A 23,650-nucleotide genomic window follows, 5' to 3' on the forward strand; every position below is an offset into this window, starting at 1 on the left:
GCATGAAAAACGTGCAGCGTGTGGCCGGGTGGCCGCTTGATGACACGATTCAGCTGCCATGCTCACCGTATCATCAAGCGCCGCAGTGGGTTGTCGTGTTGTCGATGCGGACCACGAGAGCATTGGACTTGATGACGACCAGAGCCCACATCGCCTGGCTCCAGCATCCGAGTTTCCGTCCGGTTGGAGAAGGCGATCCCGGTCCCCCACACACAGGTTTGATTTGACGCCGACGGTCCGACAATGGTGAAGCTGGTACCTACAGGTCTTTACTTTGAAGCCCGCCTGAGGTTGAGACGAGGGGGGCCATGAGTCCAGGGCAGTTTTATGCGAGATGGCTGAGGAGCTGACGTTGACACAGGACACCTGGACACGGGACGAGAGAAAGGCGAAGACGTGAGACGGTGCGCCCGTTTTCCATTGGAAGCATTGACAATGGGATCCAGCAAACCTTGGCGATGGACGCAGACAATAGGGCACTCGAGATCGAGCATGACTGACTCCGTCAACCAACAAGGTTGCTTGCCTTGCACCGGCTTGCGTCCTCTTACATAAGGCAAGAGAAAGTCGGTACTGGAGCAGGCATGACGTGGAGGCCACGCATAAGCCTAGACTCTTGTGCTGCGAAATGGAAACAGCTGCGGCCGCTCCCAGAAAACAACGACTCTAAAGCTTAAACAAAGCAACCGCAACCGGTTCTAAAGCCGCTCGTCAAACAAGTCCCATCCATGCCTTCCCGTCCCGCGGATTTTTTCTCCTTCTCCCTGTTTGCCTTCTGTTTGTTTTCCATTATTCATTCGCTGTTGTCATTGTTATTTCTATCATTATGCCGTGCCGCTCCGTCACCTCCAATCAGCTGGCGGCGGCTCTACTGCGTCTACAGTATACGTGCAACACGAGAATCGGACAGGAACGTGTCGTCCTTCGCTTCTGATAGAAAGGTGCAACAAGTTTGAAGTTCCACCTTTCCAAGCAAAGTGAGTGGACGGGAAAGGAAGCCTTGCTCTTGGCCCTCGCTTCTGCATATTACACATTGCACGTGATTGACGACGAAGTCAAGCCGCCGGTTTGATCTTCAGCAATTGCTTTGACCCTCCACGTCACAGTAACAAGGTTCCTTCCTACTCCTTTCTCGCCGGGCCACTCCCGCGGATGGTGACCCGTTCATGAACCAACCCCTGTCCTGTTTTCGACCATCAAACCATCAAACTCTGTTGCGCTCGTTCCTCGCCGGCCTCGGTAGAGTCCCGGCGCTTCCGAGTTCCTCACAACGACCGAGCATGAAGCGATTCGCAATCATGGCGATCTTGTCCTGATGAGTGTCCCCGGCACATTGCGGACATCGAAACGCAACGATAGTGTGGAAAATTTTATCATTATTTGGCCCCTTCCAGCGCCTCTTTTTATCGCAGGTAGTTTCGGATGCCGGTTCGATTGTTTGCGCTATCGCGCATTGGGAGATAAAGCCCATCGTCGGCATGCTTCCTTTCCGATTCAAATTGCAGATCCAAATCTCGGTGTACAAGCTGCTTGACTCGGACCCTGTCACCACCCACCCATCAGCTTCGTCCCGGAACCCGACAGAAGACATTTCCGCGTTGGCCTCAGCCTCTGCCTAGCACATGCTGTCTCTTGTCCTCACACATTCTTGATGTCCTATTGTGACGTTTGGTATGGCTTGGGAAGTCAGAGCACGTCCTTTGTCCATTTGAAGGTCATGGTCTACTTTCTGTTCGTTTTTATACAGTTCCTCGTCAACCTAAATCAAAGGACAGGTCTCGGTGCTCCGGCTCAATGCGTCTTCCCAAATCTCTTGCAGCCTTCCCTCTGCGTCTGAACCATCGGTCCACGCAACTTCGGCGAGGGCCGTCTTCACTGCTTGCCAACTGTCGAGCTGCATCACAGTGCTTACCAGACACAGCTTTGCTGCATACATCGCCCTCCATCTTTCGAGCTGTTCCTTGCCTATTGCAGTGATCGGTCTACCCGCGTTTGCCACGGCGGCACCGAACAAAATGCTCCACAGCCACAGACTACGACTGAAGGTGCCGGCAATCATCTCTTCCTCTTTGTCGCAAACGTCGTCTATGAGCTGTTCCAGTAACCACACTGTCAAGACACAGTCCATCTCACTATCGTTGACCGCCATGACGAGGTAGAAAAATGTGGCGATGTAGCTCGCTCTGCTGCTCTTAGCGTCGCCATTTAACATAGTGGCTATGTTGCGCTCCGGGTCGAACCCACGGGAAAGCTCCCAGTTCAGGTTTTTTGTGTAGCCCTGCCATAATCTATCCGTGGGGGTCTCATTGCCTTCCCACCAGCCGTATTTCGGCGCCTGTCGTGGAGGAAGGCTTTCCATATCCCACAGTGATGTGAACAGCAAAGCAATGACACTGGGTTGGAAATCAGCACTGATGGCATCATGTATGACGCTGACTTCGCCTCGGCGCAAGCGGTCACCTGCCCTGCAACAATGGTTGTTAACGGAGGTTGGCCTTGTATGCCTCCCGGGTATCGTCTTACATATCCAACATCTGCTGTGCTAGGTTTGATCTCATCAAGTTGTAGCCATTCTTTCTGAGCGTCAACTTTTGAAGACCCCGGAGATGCTTTGACGAGGCATCTAGGTCCCCAACAGCGCCCTTTTCCGGTCAGTCATGGTGATGTCTCATGATTGTTGTTCGAGGCATACCTCAGTAAGTGCCAACGTGGCTATCGCAAAGACAGCGGTGTCGCTGACATTGTCCTCAGATTCGGAAAGCTGCTGCTTTGCGAACTCGTACGCCGCGGCCTTGTGGTAGAGAAACGGAACCTTGACGTGATCAAGCGAGCCAGTCACCCATGCCCACTGGCAGGCCGCGACAACTAGACAGCCATGCAAAAGGCCTGGGTGCATAAGTGTTCTCTGTACGCTGTCAAGCGTCAGTATTGGTGCAAGCTCCCAGTTGAGTGAAGGAAGAGGGGGGGAGGGATCTTACCTGCATAGGTTCTGTCCTCTTTCTACTGGTGTTTGACCTCTGACATAAAAGGTAGAAACTGAACATTGCGTCAGATGGCTAGATCCGAGACGACGAGGCACTCCACTTACACTGGTGCCAGAGCCATTGCGACATTGCCGACAGCTGGTAATCACCCGAGAAGCCGGTAAATGGTTGATGGGATACGACGTTGATGAGGCGGAGCGGACCCTCGGCCGGAACAACAACCGAGTCCGACTCGGACCGGGAATCTTGGTCGGCGTCTAGTTCGGGGTAGACACAGTCCTTGCCGGACTGCAGGCAGTTCGTGCTACATGTAACGTCAGGCAAAGGTTCGGATCAGGAGACGGGATCTAGACCAGCATAGCCACGGTCCCTGGGGGCCGGCCAATGTCATGACGGGTGAGGAGCATGGTCGTGGGGGGTGAACAGAGCATACATACCATAGAGGCTTGCGCTCGTCGCAGCGCACATGGCGTAGCTTGCATGTCGAGCAGCCATTCTTGCTTCGACGGTGGAACTTACGAACTCGGTTCTTGGGCGGTGCCATGTCAACTCGGCTCAGTGTCAATGATACTCCACGCAGTCCCGAGGCTTAAAGCGGCGTCGATGGACCATGCTTGATGAAATGATGATTGTGCGGTCCAGATCGGGAATGATCTTGCAGGTGCATAAGACCCGGGGTCGGCTCTGGGCGAGAAGAGAAGCACCAGAGAAAGGCCTCTGGTATATGGAGATGGGAGATAGGACTCATGCGGTTGGAGAGTTTGCTTCTTCATTTTTATCAGCCTCCTCAGCACTTGCCGACACGAAAACGTCGCTGACGTTGACGATGATTGGCGCTGAGGATCATGTGGGAGATGCTACACGAGACGTGCATGATCTTCTGTCCAATGGGAAGGTGTAGAAACCCAGCTGATGGGGCCATTGACGGTGGATCCAGCCATGCCAAGCCCCTGGAACCTTCTCCCCGTCGCATTTCCCCAGGCGAAAACTAGAGGAAAGATGAAGGAGAAGGGGCATCAAGAAGCCAACACCCGCAGTGACTGGAACGACAGCCGTCGACCACAGTCCGGACTTCTCCCAGAACTGCAGGTCGTCCCTACATCCTCACACTACCTACCCGTGCCCATCGTGATACCATGTCACTGCATGCGATGAACACCAAGTGTCGGATGTCTCGCTCGCTTTTTATCACCCCCCCCCTTTGTCTTGGGGCCACACGAAGGAAACCAGGCCTCGAAGCAAACGCATTGAACGCTACATGAGCCAATCTCCCGTGTTCGAGCTGTCATCGCAAGTGTCAAGCTCAACCTTGTTCTGTCAAATTTGGTCGTCGACTCATTTTCACTGTCTTTCCGAGATCGTGTTCCTTTTGCTTGTATCGAGCATCGAACATTCGGCAATGCTTCCATGGTCGGGTCCCTCTTCCATCGGAACAACCTCAAGGACAGGAAAAACCCAGACCGATCAGGGACCCGCGGCGGGGAGCTCGAGTAGAGGCACACTCGAGCTGGAGCCGTCATCCCGGGCCAGCCGGGTCGACTCATGGCCCCGAAGGCGCGAAGGCGCATTGACAACTCGGTGAAAGTAGCCGGTCATGCCCCTCCGAATCGCCAGGTTTAAAGTGGGACACACCGGTTGTGATTTCGGCCCTGTCATGCGCATTTCGCGGTGCCATGCGTAACATCCCCGACAACTCAATGCCCGCTAACATGGAAGACCCAAGAGTTTCCCTCTTTGCCTCGGCCTGGACCTGGGCACCACTCCATTCCCAAGGCACCTCGTTTCGTTGAAGCATACGAAACAACAAACAGCAACCCCACCTACCTTGTCTTAATGCGCTGGAAGAGCGCAGCCAGGCTCACAGATACACAGACAGGCCAACACACAAACGGATCATGGCAACTCTCTGGCTCCGTGAACGAACCACATGGAGGGTGGCCACTCACACAGACGACTGGTGGATGGACCAAAGACTCTTGACGGGATTGTCAGCGATCAATTGACAACGGACGTCATCTCAGATTGGCAACATGATCGTCCCACAGTATCCCCGCAAACCACGAGGCGGCGCTTGACAGCTCATTAAGAGACGAAATAGCCTGTGCCCCCCCTCCACCACCACCACCCAGCAATCTTGTAGCATTGCTTTCCATTGACTGCACCCCAAGATCGATCAATCTACGTGGGCACATCATGCAAAGAGATCCCCGACGATCGTCCGACCGCTCTCGCTCGCCCTTCACTTCTCTACATACTCGGTTCGAATCGATGAGGTTATCGACAAACTTCCTAGGATACTAGGGTTAACCGAGGTGCACGTCATCCCGCTGTGTTCGCGATGGACGTCGATACCGATGGACTAGTCACCCGCAGCCAGCCATACCGACCAGCCTTGAAGCCTCTGGGGTGCAGCCATTGGCTCCTCGGAGCGCCCAAAGTCTCCCCCCCAAATCTTCTCCAGCCCCATCAACATCTTCCTGGGATTCCTGGCCCCTGGTTCCCTGCTCCATTTCAAGACAAGACAAGACCAGCTTCACGTCGCTACTTACTTGGTACGTCAAAGTCAGATCATTGTCGCTCTTCGTGCGAATCACAGTGCTTTAATCCGGCGCCTGCCCGGCCTCGGATCAAAGAGGATTTTTTTCAATTGTTTGCACAACAAAGCCTGCTGGTTGTCACCACGAAAGCAATGCCACTCAACGCTCAGCATGATTGGCTGCGCCACTTGATCTTTCCAGGCAGTGATCACTGTTGGGACATTTGAAGCGGAGTGCTTCTAGTGTAATTCAATGATGCACAAAAGCAACTTCAACTCTCCCGGCGGGCATCAAGGCATGGTTGGGCACGCATATTTCGTACGTAGCGCGCGTCCCCTCATCGTATCGGCCGTCGCTGTTTGTTTGTCCAATTTGTGCCCAACCCGGCCTGCTGTCACCGCTTCTTCTCCCGCTAGGTACAACCCTGCACAAATCATCCCATCTGGTACCACGAAGCTACTCCGACCTTTCGGGCAACAATTCTCCAGCCCAGCAGTGGGAAAGTTTCTGTCACAGCCCAATCGGTGCCCTACTCTACACAATTGGCCCCGTCCTCCGCCAGGAGTTGGCACATCCAATGGCTCTCACAAGCCAGCCTATACAGACCGGCCATAAGATTTGTCTTCCTTCTGGGGTGTTCCTTGAGAGGGGGCCAACTGTCAGGAAAATAAATAAAAAATAAAAAATCATTGACCTGGCATCGCGCGAAAATAGAGGGGACGGGGAGGGCACCAGCCATCACAGGGCACGCTGATCTCTCTCGTCTCTCGCGTGTCGTGCACACGACCACGCTGCAAACCAGGCTCTGCAAGCTAGGGATGGATGACAACCACGAATAAGGCGCACAACGTGAACCAATCTATTCCAGGACGCCCGACGTACGAACCTTCTGGACTACAGCGCTTGGCAGTCACGTATCCTCCAGCCCATGCGGTAGCCGTTCGCTTGAAACCAAAGACGTCTCCGTGGTGTTGGTCATTGGGGCGAATTGCAAATTTTTGCTCGAGTCTCGTCTGCCTGCGTCTGTCCTGGTCCCTGTCATCCCTCCGCCTCGACTTCCCAACGGACCACATCTTTCTGCCGTCTTGACCGGGATCAACCATTTTCGCCGCTCCAGTACCACGCCCCACGAGGAGGGACATCTCACGCAGACATAAAATGCCTCCATTCCGAACTTAATCATCCACTGTCAGGATCCTGCCCGCTCCCCCATCCTCGTCCATCCCAGGAGCTTGTTGGTTTCTTTCCCGTTTTGCGCCCAGCAAGACCAGTCTTCCTCCACTAACCCTTAGTGTCTTTCACATCAAGCCATTCCCGAGTATCTTATAAGCCATTGAAGGTGGCCGTCGTGGAGACAGGTCGTTTTTTGGACCGATCACCTGCTTCCCCCAACATCCACACCGCCCCTGCAACGACCCGGAGTTCTTCAAGGGTACCATCCTAGAACAATACCATTTTGTTATCGTGGATTCCCTTGTGTGTTTGAGGAGACATCTTTTCCGCATTTCCCAGGAATACTTGGCCGAAGATCACAACCCGAGGGACTCTATTTGGACACCCAGGGCTGACCTGCCCGCCCAAAGGACTATTCTTATTTCACGTGGCTTCCATCTCTGGACTCTTTGGAAACCTCCAAAGCTTGCTGCTTGATTTCTTTTCTCTACCGTTATGCCCCCGGAAAATATGGCCCAGCCGGACTTTGCCTACAGACCCTCAGCCATGTCCAACGGACCGTGGAACTCGACGCGGAGGTACGGACCGCTCTTTTTGTTTCCTGAAGCCCGAGGAAGGGAAGACTGACCGTCGAGAGAAGTTCGATGTACAATGATACGTTCCCGCCCACCGGAGGATTCGATAGCAACTACTACCGTCCATCGAGGTAAGAACCAGACGCCGAATTCTTTTCCTTTTCATTTTTGTTTTGCTATTTTCCCACAACGGAACAAGCGAGTAACACCGTCCCTCTCAAGCGTGTCCACATACTCGCCCGGAGCCAGTAATTACAACCTACCGATCGGTTCCAACTCTCATGGTGCTGCTGTCGCTGCCGCCGCCGCCGCCGCCCCGGCGTACGGATCGCGTCCGGCATCTGGGACGTACGGCACCAGTGGTGCTGCCGCTGGCTACGGCTCGTACAAGAGTACGACTTCCCAGGCGTGGGACCACCAGGAGAGATACTCCCCAACGGACTCGGTCGACGACATCATTGCATCCCCGAACCTGTCTGACTACTCCCTCGAGAACGGGGCCGGCGCCACACCCCCGAGCAAATCCAAGGTGAATGGAAAGGGCCGGCCTCAACGTCGACCGTCTAACCGCGATGAATTCGACGGCCCGCACCAGTTTCTTGCTCGCCCACCGCCAGAATACATTGCCTTGCAAGAACGCGAACTACCGCACCTCCCCACGAACTTGCACGTCCAGGAGCAGGACATGGTGCTCACGCAGGTCAACGACCGACTCTCGCAGTGCGCCTACGATTTCGTCGCAAAGTACCAGTTTCCCATCCCTTTGACACAGGACATGAGGCCCGTAGAGCGACCTCAGGATCGGGAATGGACGGAATGGGTGTACCTCTTGAAACGACTGGCAACGAAGCGCCGCATCCCGGCGCGGGTGCTTTACAACGGCCAGATCAAGCAGTTCGTCACGATACTCGAAAACTCGCTGGAGATGCGACACGCGGCCAAGCACCAGAGCCGTCCGCTAAAGGACGATCGCAACATTTTACAACTCATTTCGGCGGGCATCCAGGTGGCCAAGATCCTCAAGGACGCGAACGCCATGGAATACCTCGACCGACTATACGTTTCTACGGAGAAGCAGATCCAAGATCGCGCCGCAGCGCGGTTCAGAAGCTGATCTCACCGTCATGCTTCCCTTCTCCATTATTTGGCCCAGATCGAACACGAAAAACACCGCCAAACATACCCAACCATGACGAGGGTTTTGGTGTGGTTCGACACAAGGGGCTTTGACGAATTTCTACGGACTCTACGAAACTGAAAGTATTGCAGACGGACGGGGTCTTTCTCTCGTTGGAAGTGAGAACGAGAGAGGAGAACGACTTTGATACGGTACAGGGCGCCAACGGAAATGGCAGCCCAAGGCACGACGCAGAAAAACCCACAGGCTAGCTTAGCTCAACTCCCATTTTTCTTGGAAAACGAGTGCGCCTTGTGTTTGTTTTCTACGAGACATGGTAATGTTGCCCATTTGGTGGCAGAGAATATCTTTGTTGTTACGGTTCAGACTATCTGAAGACATGGATTCATTTATTTTACATACCCTACTTCCCCCGGCCCCTTCACGGATTGGTTTCGCAAGCGAAAGGGAATGAGCATGCTACAGGGAAGCGATGGGCGCTACAGGTTTCCTTGGGAAAGGATGGAAACATCTCTGTACATCGTTGTTTTGTTATTATTCATTTTTTATTTTTTTTTACACTTCACTTTAACACTGCCACGGCGTGTTCGGGGCCTGGAGTTATTTCAGCAGGTCATGTTTTCTTTTGACACGCTTCACTTACACTGGTCTACCGGGTGGTCGTTTGATGGTGTGCGCGCACGTTTGAGTGCGGTTCTTGAGAGAGCACCTTGGACATATCCCCCCCCACCTGGTTCTTCTCTACTCACTGAGGTTGGGCGGCTTAGATGAACCTTTGGCAGTTTGATATCCCATAGCCCTGGCTGGGCGCGCTTTCTCTAGCGCCAGGAATATACGCGGTATACTTCACATGCTCGCTCGGGCATCAAGTTCTTGAACGTCACCACTTTTGACACCGTGTTCATTACATGCTTCTCTCGTTCCGTCATCAGATAGTCAGTCCCCCCTCCCCACATCCACATGCTGTGTGAAGGAGCCAAGGTTACTCCAACGGCCCCGCCCGGCGTATCGTTGGGTGTCTTCTTCCCGATGTGCGCTTGCGTTGGGCTGAAATGAACGGTGATCGTCAGCCGATGGGGTTCTGCTTTCGTGCCTGACGGGGGGCTTAGGAGGGAAGGGGAGGGGAGGGGAAGGGGTAGCTTAACGGCGGCCGATGGAGATTCTGACTTGATCGGGCCAGGAATGGGGAACAGAAATGACGCAGGGCAAGGGGAGGGTGGCCTGTGATGTCGCATCCCGCTTGATGGGTCCCCCGGGGAAGAAGGGTCAAAGGACGGGGGCGGTTGATAAACTGCTGAAATTAGGATGCCAACGCCTGGTGAAGTAACGGATGCGATCTGCCGTGGAGTACGCCGTCGATGGTTAACACTACTGTATTTGCTCCCTTGTCACTTACGTCGGGATAACACCAAAGACCAATGGGTAGGTAACACAGCGTAAACTTACGCCTCCCGGTGATGGGCAGGTAGCATCGGACATGTTGATATGCAGTGACAAGGTTGCCGATGGGGGGGGGGGCGGTGTGGTGGTGTTGAAGAATGACAAGCAAGTGGACCACATGGCATGGCAGCAAGACGCCGCATCCTGCCCTGGGTGCCCCGGCCTAACCGGCTCCTCCAACTTCTCCCGCACCCAGCGTTGGCGCCCGATCTGACACGCCGCAGGCGAAGAGTGTTTGTGCTCTGTCGTGGACGTGGGCGTGGGCGAAGCCTGTGCCGGGGGGCAGGAACAGGCTGGGGTTGGGAAGGAGAAATGGAAGAAAGGGCCAAGTGACGGGGAGACAGGGGTGCTGCGGGAAGCGGAACTTTGGAAAAACTCTAGAGTCCGATGGAAGACGGTTTCGAATCCTGGCTGACTATGAATTGAATAAGCAAAAGCGTGTGGCAGCCAGAGTTTTCGTGTGTAGAACATGTGGTGCGCGGTCATGGTTCTGATCTTTGGGATCGTTCTCTCCTGGGGGACAGTTGCCCACTGCGTTGATCTGAAGTGGGTGGAGGCGGGCCCAGGGAGAATAACGGGGAAGTGCGAAAGAAGGGCGTTCATCCTAGCCGACGGCTCACTGGGCTCACCTTGGCCGAGTTGGTACGTGCTTCCTCTCTGTGATGGGGAGCGGGGGGCGTGTTGTGTTGAGTGGTTCGGTCTCGGAAGTCTGAGTCGCCATCTCGATGTTTGAGAGATGGTTTCGTCTCGAGAGTGTTGAGGAGAAATGAGTTGGTTGACGATGGTGTAGCCGGACTGGCGCTGTTCGGTATTGCACTGCCGACATGGTTCAGGCACATCCTTGGAGCTGCCGGCCTCTGAGTGCTGCCGAAAGGACTTTGCAGCAGGTACCGGTGGGAAAGTTGAAAAGGTAACAGCGCGCGAGTTTTTAGCGAGATATATTAGATGGTTTCCTGACGTTTTGGGACTGGTGACGATGTGTAAACCTGGGGGCGGCGCCGAACGGCAAGGGCTTGGTTTAGCTTCCGGCATCCAGACGTGAGCAGGAGTGCATTGTATGTATAAGTTCCAATCAAGCGCCGTGCGCGCCAAACCTTATTGGCGGGGGTGCCGGGCGTTTCCCTGGTTGTGTGAAGAGGCAAGACAGATGGATCGTCGAATTCAACATGCGCAAGGTCGTAGGTGGAGATAGGACAGACGGGTGGTGACGTCGGAGAGTTGAACGGGCAGTAGGCTCGTGGTGGCAGCGTGTAAACGACGATTACACAAGCCTTGAGTTTCCCCTGGGGGCTTGTACCAGAATGAGACAAGCCCAGCAAAACTATGTTTGTGAATGCGAAAAGGTCTGGCTGATAAACAGCGTCGGAGTCGAGTTGGGGTTCTATGAGTTGATGTAGAGTTGAGTAACGTCCAATTACCAAGGAAGCGCACCGTCAAGACTGGGTTGGGGGAACGAAGGATGCACTCTGCCCGATGGCGAAGAACCGTCACAATGAAGATGCGCCGGATGCTTGGTCTGCCCCTTCTCCCGTGACTTTTGCCAACACCAAAATGTCTTCTAAATTTGGTGGTACACTTGCGAGGCTCTGTCTTCCGCCGCGCCACAAAGCCACAAAGACCACCCCAACGGCTTCGGTCACCGGTGTGGCAAAGGGTACTACCGCACCGCCAGCCCGGTCAGCGGCCGGTGTTGAATCGGGCTAGCGCTCCAATCACTCGAGTGATTCTGAGCCTGCCTTCGGTCCCAGAAGTGGCTTAGCGGCCCATTAGCTGGCTAGGGGCCGTGAGGCGGAGACATTCAGCAGCGCCCAGAGAGAGAAGGGGGATGCGCGGGATGGGCGGCGGCAGCACTGCTACTGGCCACAGGCATGGGTTGACTGACCGTCCACTCGTTTTAATCTTGTTGGCCGCCCATTCTCGTGCCCTCGTTCCCTCGTTCCGCTCTCCTGCAGGACTCCCGAGCGGTCAAGACGATTTTTGAAAAACCACACCCCAACTTGTACGATTGACGCCTCCTGCCCGACGCCGACCGACGACTTTTGAATCACAATTATTCCGTGGTTGAGCGCTGAAGAAGAAGGCGGAGAGAAATCGCATTGCGCTCCCGCTTACCTGCCCAGGACCCCCGCCGCGCCACAGCTGTACGGAAGATTGGGCGTCAGCACAGCCCCCAAGCTGCTCAGCTGGCCTTCTGACGTTGGAGAGAACGAAACAACCCCGTCTCGACCTCGACCTCGAAGAACAAGGCGGCTCCGAATCCATCAACTCGAATCGGTAGCACCCGGCGCTTCATCTATACAACAACGGAGCACTTATTTTGCAGTTGTCAGGACGATATCCAAAAGGCATAGGCCGCACAGACTTACGGACGGGCCGCAATGACGTCCGTTTCCTCGAGAGGCCCGACGCCTCATTCGCCCTACGACGTCCAATCCGCCGCCGACACGGACGATTCGTGGCAGTACTTGGACTACTCGTACCCGGCCTCGGTCGGCTTCTTGCCTAGCCCGGCCAGTGGCAGCTTAAATGGCTACGCTGTTGTCGGTAACATCGTCGGCTCGGACCCGGCGGGCCTATCCCCGCTAAACCTCGACCGCGAGCAACCGGACTTCTCCGCCGCGAGTTTCCCGGACCAAGCGGAGGCATTTGCTGCTCCGCTCCCGTCCGCCGAGGGCCAGTTCGTTACAGGCGCCCAGGAGTCCGACTTCCTGACGCCGCAGGGATATCTCTTTTCCGAAGAGCAGCTCAACATTAACGGTGAGTCGAGGTGGTCTGCTGTTGATCGGCCGTGTGTGTGTGTGTGTGTTTTGTCCCGGAACTGACGAATTTTGCTTCTCAGAATTGACCTCTTTTGTCAACTCGTTCCAGACGCACAATGTTCCCCTGACAAGCTTGGAGACATTTTCCCGGCAGCAGGAGGACCTCGATATTGATCTCTCGCAACATTTACCTTCCAATGCCAACCCGGGCCCGTGGAGCCCGGCGAATCTCAAGGTCGACAATGGCAGCTCAATGTTTGTCATGGAGGAATTCTCATCGTCACAAGGTTCCGCATCCACAAGCCCTGCTCACTCGAATCCCAACTCCCCGGATATCAAGCACGAAGGCGACAAGACCACCGCATCCAGTCCCATCCGCAAGGTCATGACCGGCAAAGTTGAGAAGAAGAAGGCTACCGAACCCGCGAGCAAGTTTGTTATCGTTACGCCCCATTCCATCAACGCCCGTTCAGGCCGCCCCAACCTGTTCGAGTGCTTCGAGTCCATGAAGACCCAGACGCGGGGGCGCAAGGGCCCTCTAGCCAATGCCACCAAGGAGAGTGCTCTGCAGGTCCGCCGCCTGGGTGCCTGCTTCTGCTGCCACAGCCGCAAAGTCAAGTGCGATTCAGAGAGGCCGTGCAAAAACTGCAAAAAGCTCGCGGTCCAAGTGCCGCAGGTCGTCTGCTGGCAGTTTGCCGACTTCCTGACCGTGCTGTTTCCCGACTTTATGCGGAACCATTTCCGCAAAGATAAGATGTCTGCCTTCATGGCAGAGAACGTCGATATTGATGCGGTGGAGCTGGAGCCCCGCGAGGTTGAGCTCTTCTCCGGCCTCTCGCCGTCACTGAAGGTCCGGGCGAGGTTCTTCAAGCCCCGGACGGACGATGTGCAGCAGCACTACCATCTGCATGTGGGAAAGGACCGAGTGGATCTGCAAGCGAGACAGACGGCGCCCATGGTATTGGAGCTGGATTCGGCGGCCCAAAGAGAGGCGTTGCGAAAGAAGGTGAAGGAATACATCGCTTCCATCGCTGCCGAACCCGGATATGCACACCAGGTGACGGAGTCAATACGGCATACTGAGCTGCCGAGGAATATCTTGGCGGTCGTGCAGGAGTATGCCAATAAGTCCAATGTAAGCCTCTGTGTGTTGTCTTCTCCAGACAATTTGCTGATTTTATCTAGTCGTCGATGATCAAGAAGGCCCTGGCGATATACGGCGCCCACTTCGTAATGACCCGGCACCTGTGCATCACACGGCCGAGCGTCTTGAGCCTGCAGGACTCGGGTCTCGTGCCACAGGAGGTACCGTGGGTGACACCGCGAGTGCTCAACAGGCAGATCAAGGCGGCGATCGACGAGCTTCTGATGAAGGACATGCAACACCTGTTCGAGTCCTTCTCCAAGTCGCTTAAGCCCAAGTCGCGACGGGAATGGGCGCCATGCATGGCGTCATTCTTGGTACTCTGCTTATTCATGGAGTCGGTCGAGACAGCAGCCGATACATTCGTCGTTGCCCTCAACGAAATCAGCATACGAAACCGTACGCCGCCCGAGTACAAGCGCCAGGATGCATTGAACATCAATGCAGAGGTGGAAAACATGCCGTTCAAGCAGTTTGCGTACCAGTTCCATCAGATTTACCAGACGCACAGCCGGGACACGTCGACCAAGCCGTTCAATCCTTTGATAGACAACTCATGGGCCGAGCAAGGTGATTTGGACGGCCCGGCCATGGAGATGGTGGCGAGATTGAAAAACTTGATCCGAGGCGAGAACTGTAGGTCCCTCAAGACTCCAACTGCCAAGGCAGTGATACTGACGTGACATTGCAGACCTCGAACTTGACATGTTAGCAACGGACCCGATTCTTCCGAATGGCGACGGCGAGTCACACCCGTTCCCCCGCGACGTCTCGGTTAACTACACCGGTCGGTTGGTGGCCAAGTTTCTGCTGTCCTTCTTGGACGAGAAGTATATCTTTGGCGAGACCGCGTTTTGAAGGAAGCATCTTATATGGCCCGGTTCGCAGCGCAGGTCTTGGAGTTGGGAGTTGTCAACGTTTGTGTCGGGATACCCTCTTAATGTGCTGGGCGGATATGCCCAAGTAGTCACGATTGATACATGGTACATATTTTGCATGATAACAAACACACCCTCTAAGCGCAAACAAAGAGGCAATCGCATCTCGAAGAGAGCAACTTTATATGTGCGTCCGATTTTAGTCCTGACGCCACACTATATCTCTATAGCGTCAGGGTGGAGCGGACCGGTTGTCTAGACCTTGGATTTTTCTCCCACTCGAACGATATAAAAAGTAGTTGACACTCTCGCGTACTGAACTCGCGAAGTGTAGGCATATCGTGGGGTTTGGTCAAAGACCGATGTGACAAAAACATGAGCATTCTTGCGCGTCCGTTGCGGTTGGCATCGGCACTTGCTTGGAGGCCACCGAACACGAACTTATCCAGTACCGAGGTGCAGGTGTCCTGCGATGTAACAGGCATCCATACACGACGAGCGAATCTGGAAAGGACCATGCATAAAGCCCAATCTCTCCAATATTGAGAGCGCGCGCGAAGCTGCTGGTGTCGATGAAGAATGAAAGTTGAGTAGAAGAGAGGGGAGGAGCGTGAAAATATACTCGCGGGAAAAAACACGTCGGCTGGAAATGTGGGACATCACGAGGTGACGAGGTGCTAGCCCTGATTGGTCTGACATGCCCAGGCAGCGTGCTTAGCTAATACTGGCGAAACCAGGCAACGACACCTCTTATGTCCGCGAACCACAATCCCCCCTCTTTTCCCTTTTCCCTTCTTCTTCATACACTTTCGCACCAATAATCAACCGATCTCGATATAATTTTTTCTACTTGTGTTCGGTCAGTTTGAGTGCTAGACGGAACCGGGCTGTGCCTCCTCATCTAATTTCTCCTGGTTTGGCTCCGTCAATCATGACGGCGCACATCACCGAGAAAGCAGCGGGGATTTCCCAACATACAAATTTTCCAATGACTGTCATCATGTGTCCCTGCCGACTTGCCTTACCCGGTGTCCGCCTTGGCTCCTAAGGCGTTCGACTCACCGGAAGGATAGATACCTGTCGCAAGTGCCCAAGGTAATCAGTCATACGGGCTGTGACATGTCGTTTGACTGTTTTGTCTGTCTCGTCCTTGTTCCTTTTCTTCCGCAGCTGGAGGGCGCATCTGCGCTCTTGACATTTCTTCAACGAAGGCGCACAGCCACCCTCGCCCAGTATCGCTTTATCCACAAGCCTTCTGGATGCCTTGTAGCCATGCAAGACGCACATGTCAAAGCTCGTGATATTGCACCTCTCGTCCTTTCCGTCCTTTTTTCCCCTTTAGACATCGGCAGAGACAGCGTTCTCGGATTGTTGCTCTTGCCTGGAAAACTGGGGCTTGCTGCCTCGGGCAATGTGGGGGCCCCATGTCATTTGTTAGCAGATGACCTAGGCAGCCAATCGTCCCAGCCTCCCACGACCCCAGAACGGCAGCATCTTGAGTAGCACGCCGTTGCGATGCGATGATACCTCTCTTCCATTCCTGGAAGGAGGGGGGGTTACTCCCCGGCAATTGTACGCCGACATACCCTCGACCTGACTCACTGAGCAATGCCATCTTTGATCTGCCTTATTGCGGCGGGGTGCCTCATTTTGGAGGGGTCCAACTTCCAAACATGACTTCAAGGCACCGGTCTGGTCATTGCAAACGCAAACCATGGACGAATCACATCGCACCAATGCCTGCTGTCCGAGAATTCATGGCTGCGCAAAATCGGTATCACCCGGACGCGCATCCGCGCATAAGTTAGGAATTCCACAATTTTGGGGTTTTCAACCTCGATGTTTGACATGGCATTGTCAAAGGCGGCATGTCTGACTGGGGCATGGGGGTCTAGGCAGGACAATCTTGAGGCACTGTCTCGTCTGCCTTCAGAGGCATACTCATTCTTGTCTCTTGGTGTGACTCAAGTTGAGCAATCAACCTCCGTGATAGATATAAATGACCACTCTTGATGCCTTGGTTTTCGACACACACCAACAACCACAATCCATCTATACACTTTCATCCAACAATCCAACACTCAAGTGACCCCAACTTCATCACACGACACTCACTACTTCATACTACTTCGACTCTTCGACTCATCTTTCACTCCCAGCCAACAGCCAACAACAAAACATCATGCCTGCTGCCTACACTGTTCCCAAAATGATGAACAAGAAGAACGACGGTGATAACACCACCTTCCCCAACGACCCAAGTAAGTGACCGCCGTAATCCCTCAAGCCTCTGTCCCATATTCGTATCCCCATATTCTGTTACGTTCAAGAATGCGTCATTTTCAGTTGCTAATTCTACGCAGCCAACGGCAAATAAAGCCAACAAGCTTATAGAGCAAGACAATGGGCTTCTTTACGATACTGAAACAATTACTTTACATCATTGGCGTTTATGGGGGGGGCTCTACAACATTGAAATAAGCGACATCATACTACACGAGCATGTCGTCCGCCTTGCGGACATCTACTGGCTCGACCACAATATATACCATTTAGAAGAGGAGGACATCAGGGTGGCTTGATCCATCCCATATCGATACGGTGCCGACCGTTGGGCTGAGATGCAGAAGGGCGTTAGCCCGCTTGGCCCTCGGGAACGTTGCGGTACCTTGCATTACACAGGGCGTTGGGGACATATCTGATCCGACTTATCGGATAGCAAAGTGCGATTTGAGAAGGGGGTGTATACTACGACTACGACTTCGATAGAGAGTGGCTGCCCCATTGGGCGTTACAGGCGGGTATCAACACATTATATTCATGCAGCTATCCGTCTTCCGAAGTCCCTTTTCCCGTTCCAGCGAGTGGCCTGCCCTCGCAGCCAATACCAGGCGCCCTTAATCCTCTTTGGGCAAATCGTGACATGTCGTCTTCTAGTGTGTGGATCCCCTTTGGGGGGGAGGGCCGGGAGGGGTGGGAGGTGAAGAGGGGAGGGGCGTGCATTTTCTTGTGAACCACAGCACGCGTAAGACCTTTGATGCCTTGTAATGAGATGGACGTGAACCCTTATTTAGTGGGTAGGGCTTTGGTTCGCTTGTCGTGTCCGTCAGTGGTTTGAGCATTGCTAGTAACGGGGTTGTATACATAATAGTGCCACAGCTTGAGGCTCCTTTTGGTACGGAAGCCTTGATGCAATGCCTTGAAGTTGCCTGTGTAATCATCTGACGCTCCTTGGACCTCTCGCCAACCAACGCTGAGATTTGATGATGCACTTTCCTACACTCGAATCGCCGATGATTAAACCTAGATGGTCACACTGATGCAATATCTCCAACGAATCCCCGTGTGTACATCCATAAGAGATCTAATCCCAGTATACCAAGACTTCTGAGTTTTCCCGCTAATAAGAAATACTAGAAACTACTAGAAGAATATGCTTAGTTGACCGGGTTGTTGTGGGGGTGAACAGATCGTGGCAAAGTAGCACCACCCTCGTCATCTAGTCAGACCACCAAGTAGCCAAACCCTCCGGAATACACCCCGACTTGAATAATCAAAGCCCAATGAACCAATTCTTTAATCTTCCAGGCCCCACAAGACATAATGGTATACTAAACTTAACCTTTAATAACAAAATTATTTGGAGCGCCAGCGGCCTGAGGCCAGTTGCCATCTAGGCTCTTAGACTTCTCGACCTACTTCTAGTCACGCTTAGGGATGGTGTTTATATTATACGCCCGTCGTCGGCTGATTATATACATTCATCCACAGGCGACACGGTGATTATGTAGATGTCCAAAGACTTTGATGCAGGTTTTGAGTCAGGTTTTGACCACTAACCCGGCCAAATTTAGAGTTGACGGCCGATAGACCTGGAAGACGCAGAGAACCTAAGCTTTACTTACTTGTATGAGATCGCTCGATTGTATACCCCCCCCCCGGTTCATGGCCAAAGCCCAGCGAATAACTCACTGAATTTTTCAAATCCGTGGTGATCAAAGAACCGTTCCCATGATGCCCTAGTTTGGGGTGCATAGGCAATTCTGGCTGTTGTGCGGAATTGCAGGTCATCATGCCAACTGTCCAGCATAGATTTGGTGCGTAGCTGGCTGCTGGTCATTCCACCACCCAGTTAGACAAGTAGGTTAGGTGGTCTGTCAGCCATAGGGACGGCTGACACGAAACAAGGTAAGTACTCAAAGAGCCTGTTTATATACTCCCGGGACACGGGCTTTGCATCTTTGCAACGAATTGCTGGAGATCGGTCTCTAAAAGGCACTGCGCTATCAGACGATGCATATTAACAACCCGATTCTACTTCGATGCTTGATGTCAAAAGTCTTCACATTGATCCACCGACTGCCTCCAACAAGTCAAGGTCATGAGAGACACATGCAATTAATCAAAAAGAAAATCTGTATGCCGGATCAACCTGTGGAGTTTTTTGTCCCTGACGTATTGAGGCATGCTCTGTGAACTAGGCAGCGACAGAGCTGGCTTCGACAGGCAGGCAGGCGGTGGAGCGTGCCCGTAGTCCAACTGTAACGGAACTAGAGCAAGGTTCTAAATTCGGCGGGACCCTTCTGTGGGACCCCTCGTCAACCTTAATTGATGGCAGCGCGCAGGGCATTTCCGATCGCGTCGTCCCAACCCACCTTGGACGCGTCAAGCCCACCCAAAGCAGCCCGCGATGGAGCTCACTTCGTCGCTGACGGACCTGTCCGCAGTGTCGTCTCCAGCATCCTTCCAAACGGCATTTCAGTCGCCCAACGGTGCGAATGCAATGAGCACCCCCACGCCTCCCGCACCTGCTGCACCCACTTACTCTCTTGCGAGCCAGCTTCCTCGCGAGCTGAAGGAGCACTGCCAGATCTACCTGGAGGAGCACCTCTGTGCGTTTGCGTACGGCCCACACTCGAGGCTTCCGCTGACATTCGTCCAGACAATGGCGCCCTCGGCCTCTACAACAGCCTCCTCACCGCCGGGTACTCGCGAAAAGATGCCTCCTCCAAGAAGCCCGTCTACGTCCCCCCGCTAACCCACCTCGCCCTGCTCAACACGCTGGTTATCCACCCGAGCCATACAAGCCGAGCCGCCGGATCCGACCGTCTCGAGGTCGGCTCGCAGACGCTGGACTACTTGCGCAACCTACTCGCCATTGTCGGCCCCATCAACGCCGGCTTCAAGAACGCCTTTCAGTTCCATGAAGTTCAGTATGGCCGCCGGAACCGATACCACGAAGAAGAGGACGACGAGCTTGACGGGGACCAAATAGGCAACAACAAGATGGCCGGCGAGGACAGCATATGGCAGCGGGCGCCAGACTTCTGGACCGTGCTGGGCTGGGCCTTCAACTGCAGCAGGCTCCATCCCCACCGATGGCGCTTCTGGAAGATCTGGCTCGAGTTCATGCTGGACGTCCTTGAAGCCGATCTGTACGAGCGAAAAAGCATGGATGAGGAGGCGGGTTCTTCTTCTCAGACACCCGAGTGGACAAACATGCAGGAATCCATCCTCGTCATGTACGTAAAGCAGAAGGCCGACTCAAGCAGGCATGGCCTGAGGATGATCCTCCAGGCCATCTTCGCCGACGGGTGCAGCTCGTCCATGGCGAAATTTCCCGAGGTGTTCAGCAAAGAGACTAAGGGCCTCCCGAGCGAGGACAAGAAGCGGAAAAGAATGGCCGCGGTCGACATTGAGAACGACCAGTTTGGCGACTACTTCAACGAAGACTTGACAGACTCGGAGCCCTCGGAGATGGGCACGCCTGGGACCCCTCGCACCCCGCGTACGTCGGCGAGGAAGGCAGGGGAAGTCGTCGCCCCCGCGCTGACCGACTCCATCCCTCTCCGCCTGCGGCTAATGGAGCTGCTTTCAGAGGTTGCCTACAACCTTCCTGACGACTTCATGGACCACAATGAATATACTGCAGAGCTGTGCAGGCTGCTCAAGCAACAACCGCTCTCGTTCTTCCACCAGTTCATCACCGACATGGGAACCTATATCCAGCGCTACGGAGGAGCCTTTAGGGTCGACTTCTTGACAGTCCAGCTGGATCTGCTGATGCCGTCCGGATACCGCGACCCCAAAACCGTCGCCAAAGAGGAAGGCCTCGGCGTCGTAATTAACGCGGATGTCCTGGAGCTGTGCTACTTGGGTTCCCATGCCAACACCATCGACCCGGATGACAACGCCAGGGTGGCGCTGATCCTTGAGAACCTGCTTCATATGCTTCCCGCGGAGGAAATCAGAGAGGCCAAAGATAGACTGCGTGCGGCTGCGGTCGCGGGCATCGAGGCGCGCAAGGCCAAGGCGAGGGGCTCGAACCGGAGGGGCGCGGGCACCCCGAGCCGCCGGGGCCGTGGCAGGAAGGGCCCGAACCCTCGGGACCTCTATGCCAAGGAGATGATGGACCTGGTGGCGGACCGCATGCTACTTTATATCGACATCATGGGCGCACACAGCAAGTCCGACGAGGACCAGGAGATGGAAGACTGAAGGAGAGGACCGGTTCGTGCAAGAGAGCCGCAGGGTTTGCATTTACTAGGGGGGGCAATCAGGCGTTTACAAGGAGCTACGAGGTTCGAGATACCCATACGGAAGAGCTCATTTGAATTTCAACATACCACTGTGTTATATACTCACTGTCTTCCTCGTCCCTTTTTCAAGCTCAACTTCTCACCCCTTTGGGGCGCAACCGCCCGCAGCCCCGATCTGGTAGGTGGGGTAGCTGATCGCGGCGCAAAAAATCCCCCAGGAACCCCGCCAAAGGTCGGTCTTGTCTGTCACTCGGCCGCTTTTCCCAACTTTTTTTCTGAACCGCAAGCTTGTCTAGAGGAAGGAAGAAACCCCCGCCCCTCCGAATAAAGAGTCAACACACGTAGATATGCCGGTAAGTCCCATAGGGCTGGAACATAGCCATGATCAATTACTGATCCTATAATGGTACCAGTTAATCATAGTGTCCGGCCTCCCGACGTCGGGCAAAACAACCCGCGCGAAGCAGCTCCAGGCACACCTGGCCGCCCGCATCGCCAACGCCGCCGCCGCCGCCGCCTCCCCCGATGGCAACACGAGCGGCGGCAGCAAGCAGCCCTACAGGCTGCACTACATCTCCGACTCGACCCTCTCCATTTCGCGCGAAGTCTACGACCTCGACCCGAACAAGGTGCGCCTGCACACGCGGTCCGCCAACGCCTCGGAGAAGGACGCCCGCGCGGCTGTCTACGGCGCCGTGAAGCGCGTGCTCTCGGACCGTGACATTGTGATCCTGGACGGGATGAACTACATCAAGGGGTGGCGGTACCAGCTGCACTGCGAGGCCAAGGCGGTGACGACACCGAGCGTCGTGTTGCAGATTGGGTGCGGGATTGAGAGGGCGAGGGGCATCAATGAGGAGAGGCTGAGGAGGAGGGGCGAACGCGAGGCGACGACCACGGAGGCCGACGGGGCGAAGGGGGAGGCTGCCCAGACCGGCGACAAGGAGAAAGAGGACGAAAACGAGGAAGAAGGGCCCTACGACACGGACAACTGGGAGAACCTCGTATTCAGGTACGAGGAGCCCAATCCTATGACGCGGTGGGACAGCCCCCTCTTCACGCTCATCTGGGACGACGATGAAGCGCAAGCGGCAAAGGTGTTTGACGATCTCTGGGACGCCATCGCGGGGACGGGCCGGAAGGTCGTCAAGCCCAACCAAGCGACGGTGCAGCGTAGCCGTGACACCGGGGGGGATTACCTGTACTTGATGGACCGGGAGACGCAGGACGTCGTCAAGAGGATCCTCGAGGGGCAAGGGGACGCAGAGGAGGGCGGGGAGGTCAAAGTTTCTCGCGGTGGCGATGGCCAGGGGAAGGAGCTGGTGGTCCAGCTTCCCGGACGCAAGGTCGGGTTGCCGCAGCTGCAGAGGCTTAGAAGGGCCTTTGTCGGACTGAACCGCGGGGGGATCGGGCTCGAGGGCGTGGGGAACTTTAGTGTTGAGAGGATGAGGGAGAGCTTCGTTGGCTACCTCAACGATACCTTTGAGCAGGAGGGTTGAAGGGCTGGCTTGGTGAGCGACGCGTCGGTAAAGTCTGTAAAATTGATACCCCTCTGGAATGCTTCGCTGCCGTGGGAAAGTCACTCGTGAAGGGGTAGCTTTGGGTTTCGACAATGTTTGGGGGCCGAGGAAACCTCTATCGAATGCTCGTCGCAAAGAAACTTTTACAGCTCACCGAGGCTATCTGTAACATGAACCTTCGCCGAGTGCCTTCGGAGAACCTGTACTAATAATACATTGACGTCGTTCGATCTGGTTAGACGGGCGATACGTTGTGTGGACGTGGTTTCAATTGGAGTTGGACGCGCCTAACCTGGACTTGATTTCGTGAATCGCTAAAACCCCAACAGCCAGATCACGATGGAGCTGGCCATTATCAAGTACGGCGGACCCAAAGTTGTGTAAGCCAAGACGATACCGCTGATACACATGGCATTGGTACAGCATCTGGAAACCCACAGTTGGCTGTTGACGCGGCTAGTATCCTGAACGAGCCTGTCGCATTGTAACAACCAACTCGCCTCCTTTCACTCGCGACGGCGTCTTTTTGACGATAGCTTACAAGCCGTGTCAAAGGGTGTGTGCTTCCCGCGCTGCGATGGTGTGTCTCAGAGAAACAGGTATTTGATCCTCTTTCGGGCCATGGCGTTAGCCCCCAAGACCAAATCAGGAGATTCCTGCGTCACCTCTTTCCTTTGATTGGCACAGCTAAAGCGGGCGAGTGAGATCAACAACCAGACGTCCCAGGAAGCGTACACACACACAGCTTGCCAGTGCAGTGTAGCGAATCCGGTACGCTGGCCAATATTGTTTAAATGTCCTAGAAGAGTCTGGAGCATGCAGGCGTAAAGAGCCCTTTTTGTCTAGTGAGGGCTTGATGAATGAGAGAGATCTGAGCGAGTTTCCTGCGAGTCTGGCGATCGCCAAGAGCTGCACCATGGCCGAATCCGTGTTGAGCCAAACCGGTATTGTGACGAGGACTTG

General features: G+C 54.6%; 5 protein-coding genes across 5 annotated transcripts; 4 read left to right on the forward strand and 1 right to left on the reverse strand.

The window, feature by feature from the left end:
* Positions 1-1,759: 1,759 nt before the first annotated feature.
* Positions 1,760-3,479, reverse strand: EsH8_IV_000472 (uncharacterized protein; the record flags this gene model as incomplete). Its single annotated transcript, XM_083265362.1, has 7 exons — positions 1,760-2,465; positions 2,524-2,642; positions 2,693-2,912; positions 2,979-3,036; positions 3,089-3,272; positions 3,338-3,354; positions 3,422-3,479. The coding sequence occupies 7 exons, from the start codon at positions 3,477-3,479 to the stop codon at positions 1,760-1,762; spliced, it is 1,362 nt and encodes a 453-aa protein (XP_083124257.1).
* A 3,710-nt stretch (positions 3,480-7,189) lies between these two features.
* On the forward strand, positions 7,190-8,383 carry EsH8_IV_000473 (uncharacterized protein; the record flags this gene model as incomplete). The annotated part of the gene is made up of 3 exons (XM_083265363.1): positions 7,190-7,272; positions 7,335-7,400; positions 7,492-8,383. 3 exons carry the CDS (start codon positions 7,190-7,192, stop codon positions 8,381-8,383), a joined length of 1,041 nt encoding a protein of 346 aa, XP_083124258.1.
* Positions 8,384-12,225: 3,842 nt separating this feature from the next.
* EsH8_IV_000474 (Zn(II)2Cys6 transcription factor domain-containing protein) lies at positions 12,226-14,608 on the forward strand (the record flags this gene model as incomplete). Its single annotated transcript, XM_083265364.1, has 4 exons — positions 12,226-12,604; positions 12,687-13,741; positions 13,792-14,386; positions 14,442-14,608. The coding sequence occupies 4 exons, from the start codon at positions 12,226-12,228 to the stop codon at positions 14,606-14,608; spliced, it is 2,196 nt and encodes a 731-aa protein (XP_083124259.1).
* A 4,710-nt stretch (positions 14,609-19,318) lies between these two features.
* EsH8_IV_000475 (uncharacterized protein) lies at positions 19,319-21,126 on the forward strand (the record flags this gene model as incomplete). Its single annotated transcript, XM_083265365.1, has 2 exons — positions 19,319-19,520; positions 19,571-21,126. The coding sequence occupies 2 exons, from the start codon at positions 19,319-19,321 to the stop codon at positions 21,124-21,126; spliced, it is 1,758 nt and encodes a 585-aa protein (XP_083124260.1).
* A 388-nt stretch (positions 21,127-21,514) lies between these two features.
* EsH8_IV_000476 (chromatin associated protein KTI12) lies at positions 21,515-22,666 on the forward strand (the record flags this gene model as incomplete). The annotated part of the gene is made up of 2 exons (XM_083265366.1): positions 21,515-21,520; positions 21,581-22,666. The coding sequence occupies 2 exons, from the start codon at positions 21,515-21,517 to the stop codon at positions 22,664-22,666; spliced, it is 1,092 nt and encodes a 363-aa protein (XP_083124261.1).
* Between the last annotated feature and the right edge of the window lie 984 nt (positions 22,667-23,650).

Source organism: Colletotrichum jinshuiense, chromosome 4, assembly GCF_051148585.1.
Source record: "Colletotrichum jinshuiense chromosome 4, complete sequence".
Taxonomy (NCBI): domain Eukaryota; kingdom Fungi; phylum Ascomycota; class Sordariomycetes; order Glomerellales; family Glomerellaceae; genus Colletotrichum; species Colletotrichum jinshuiense.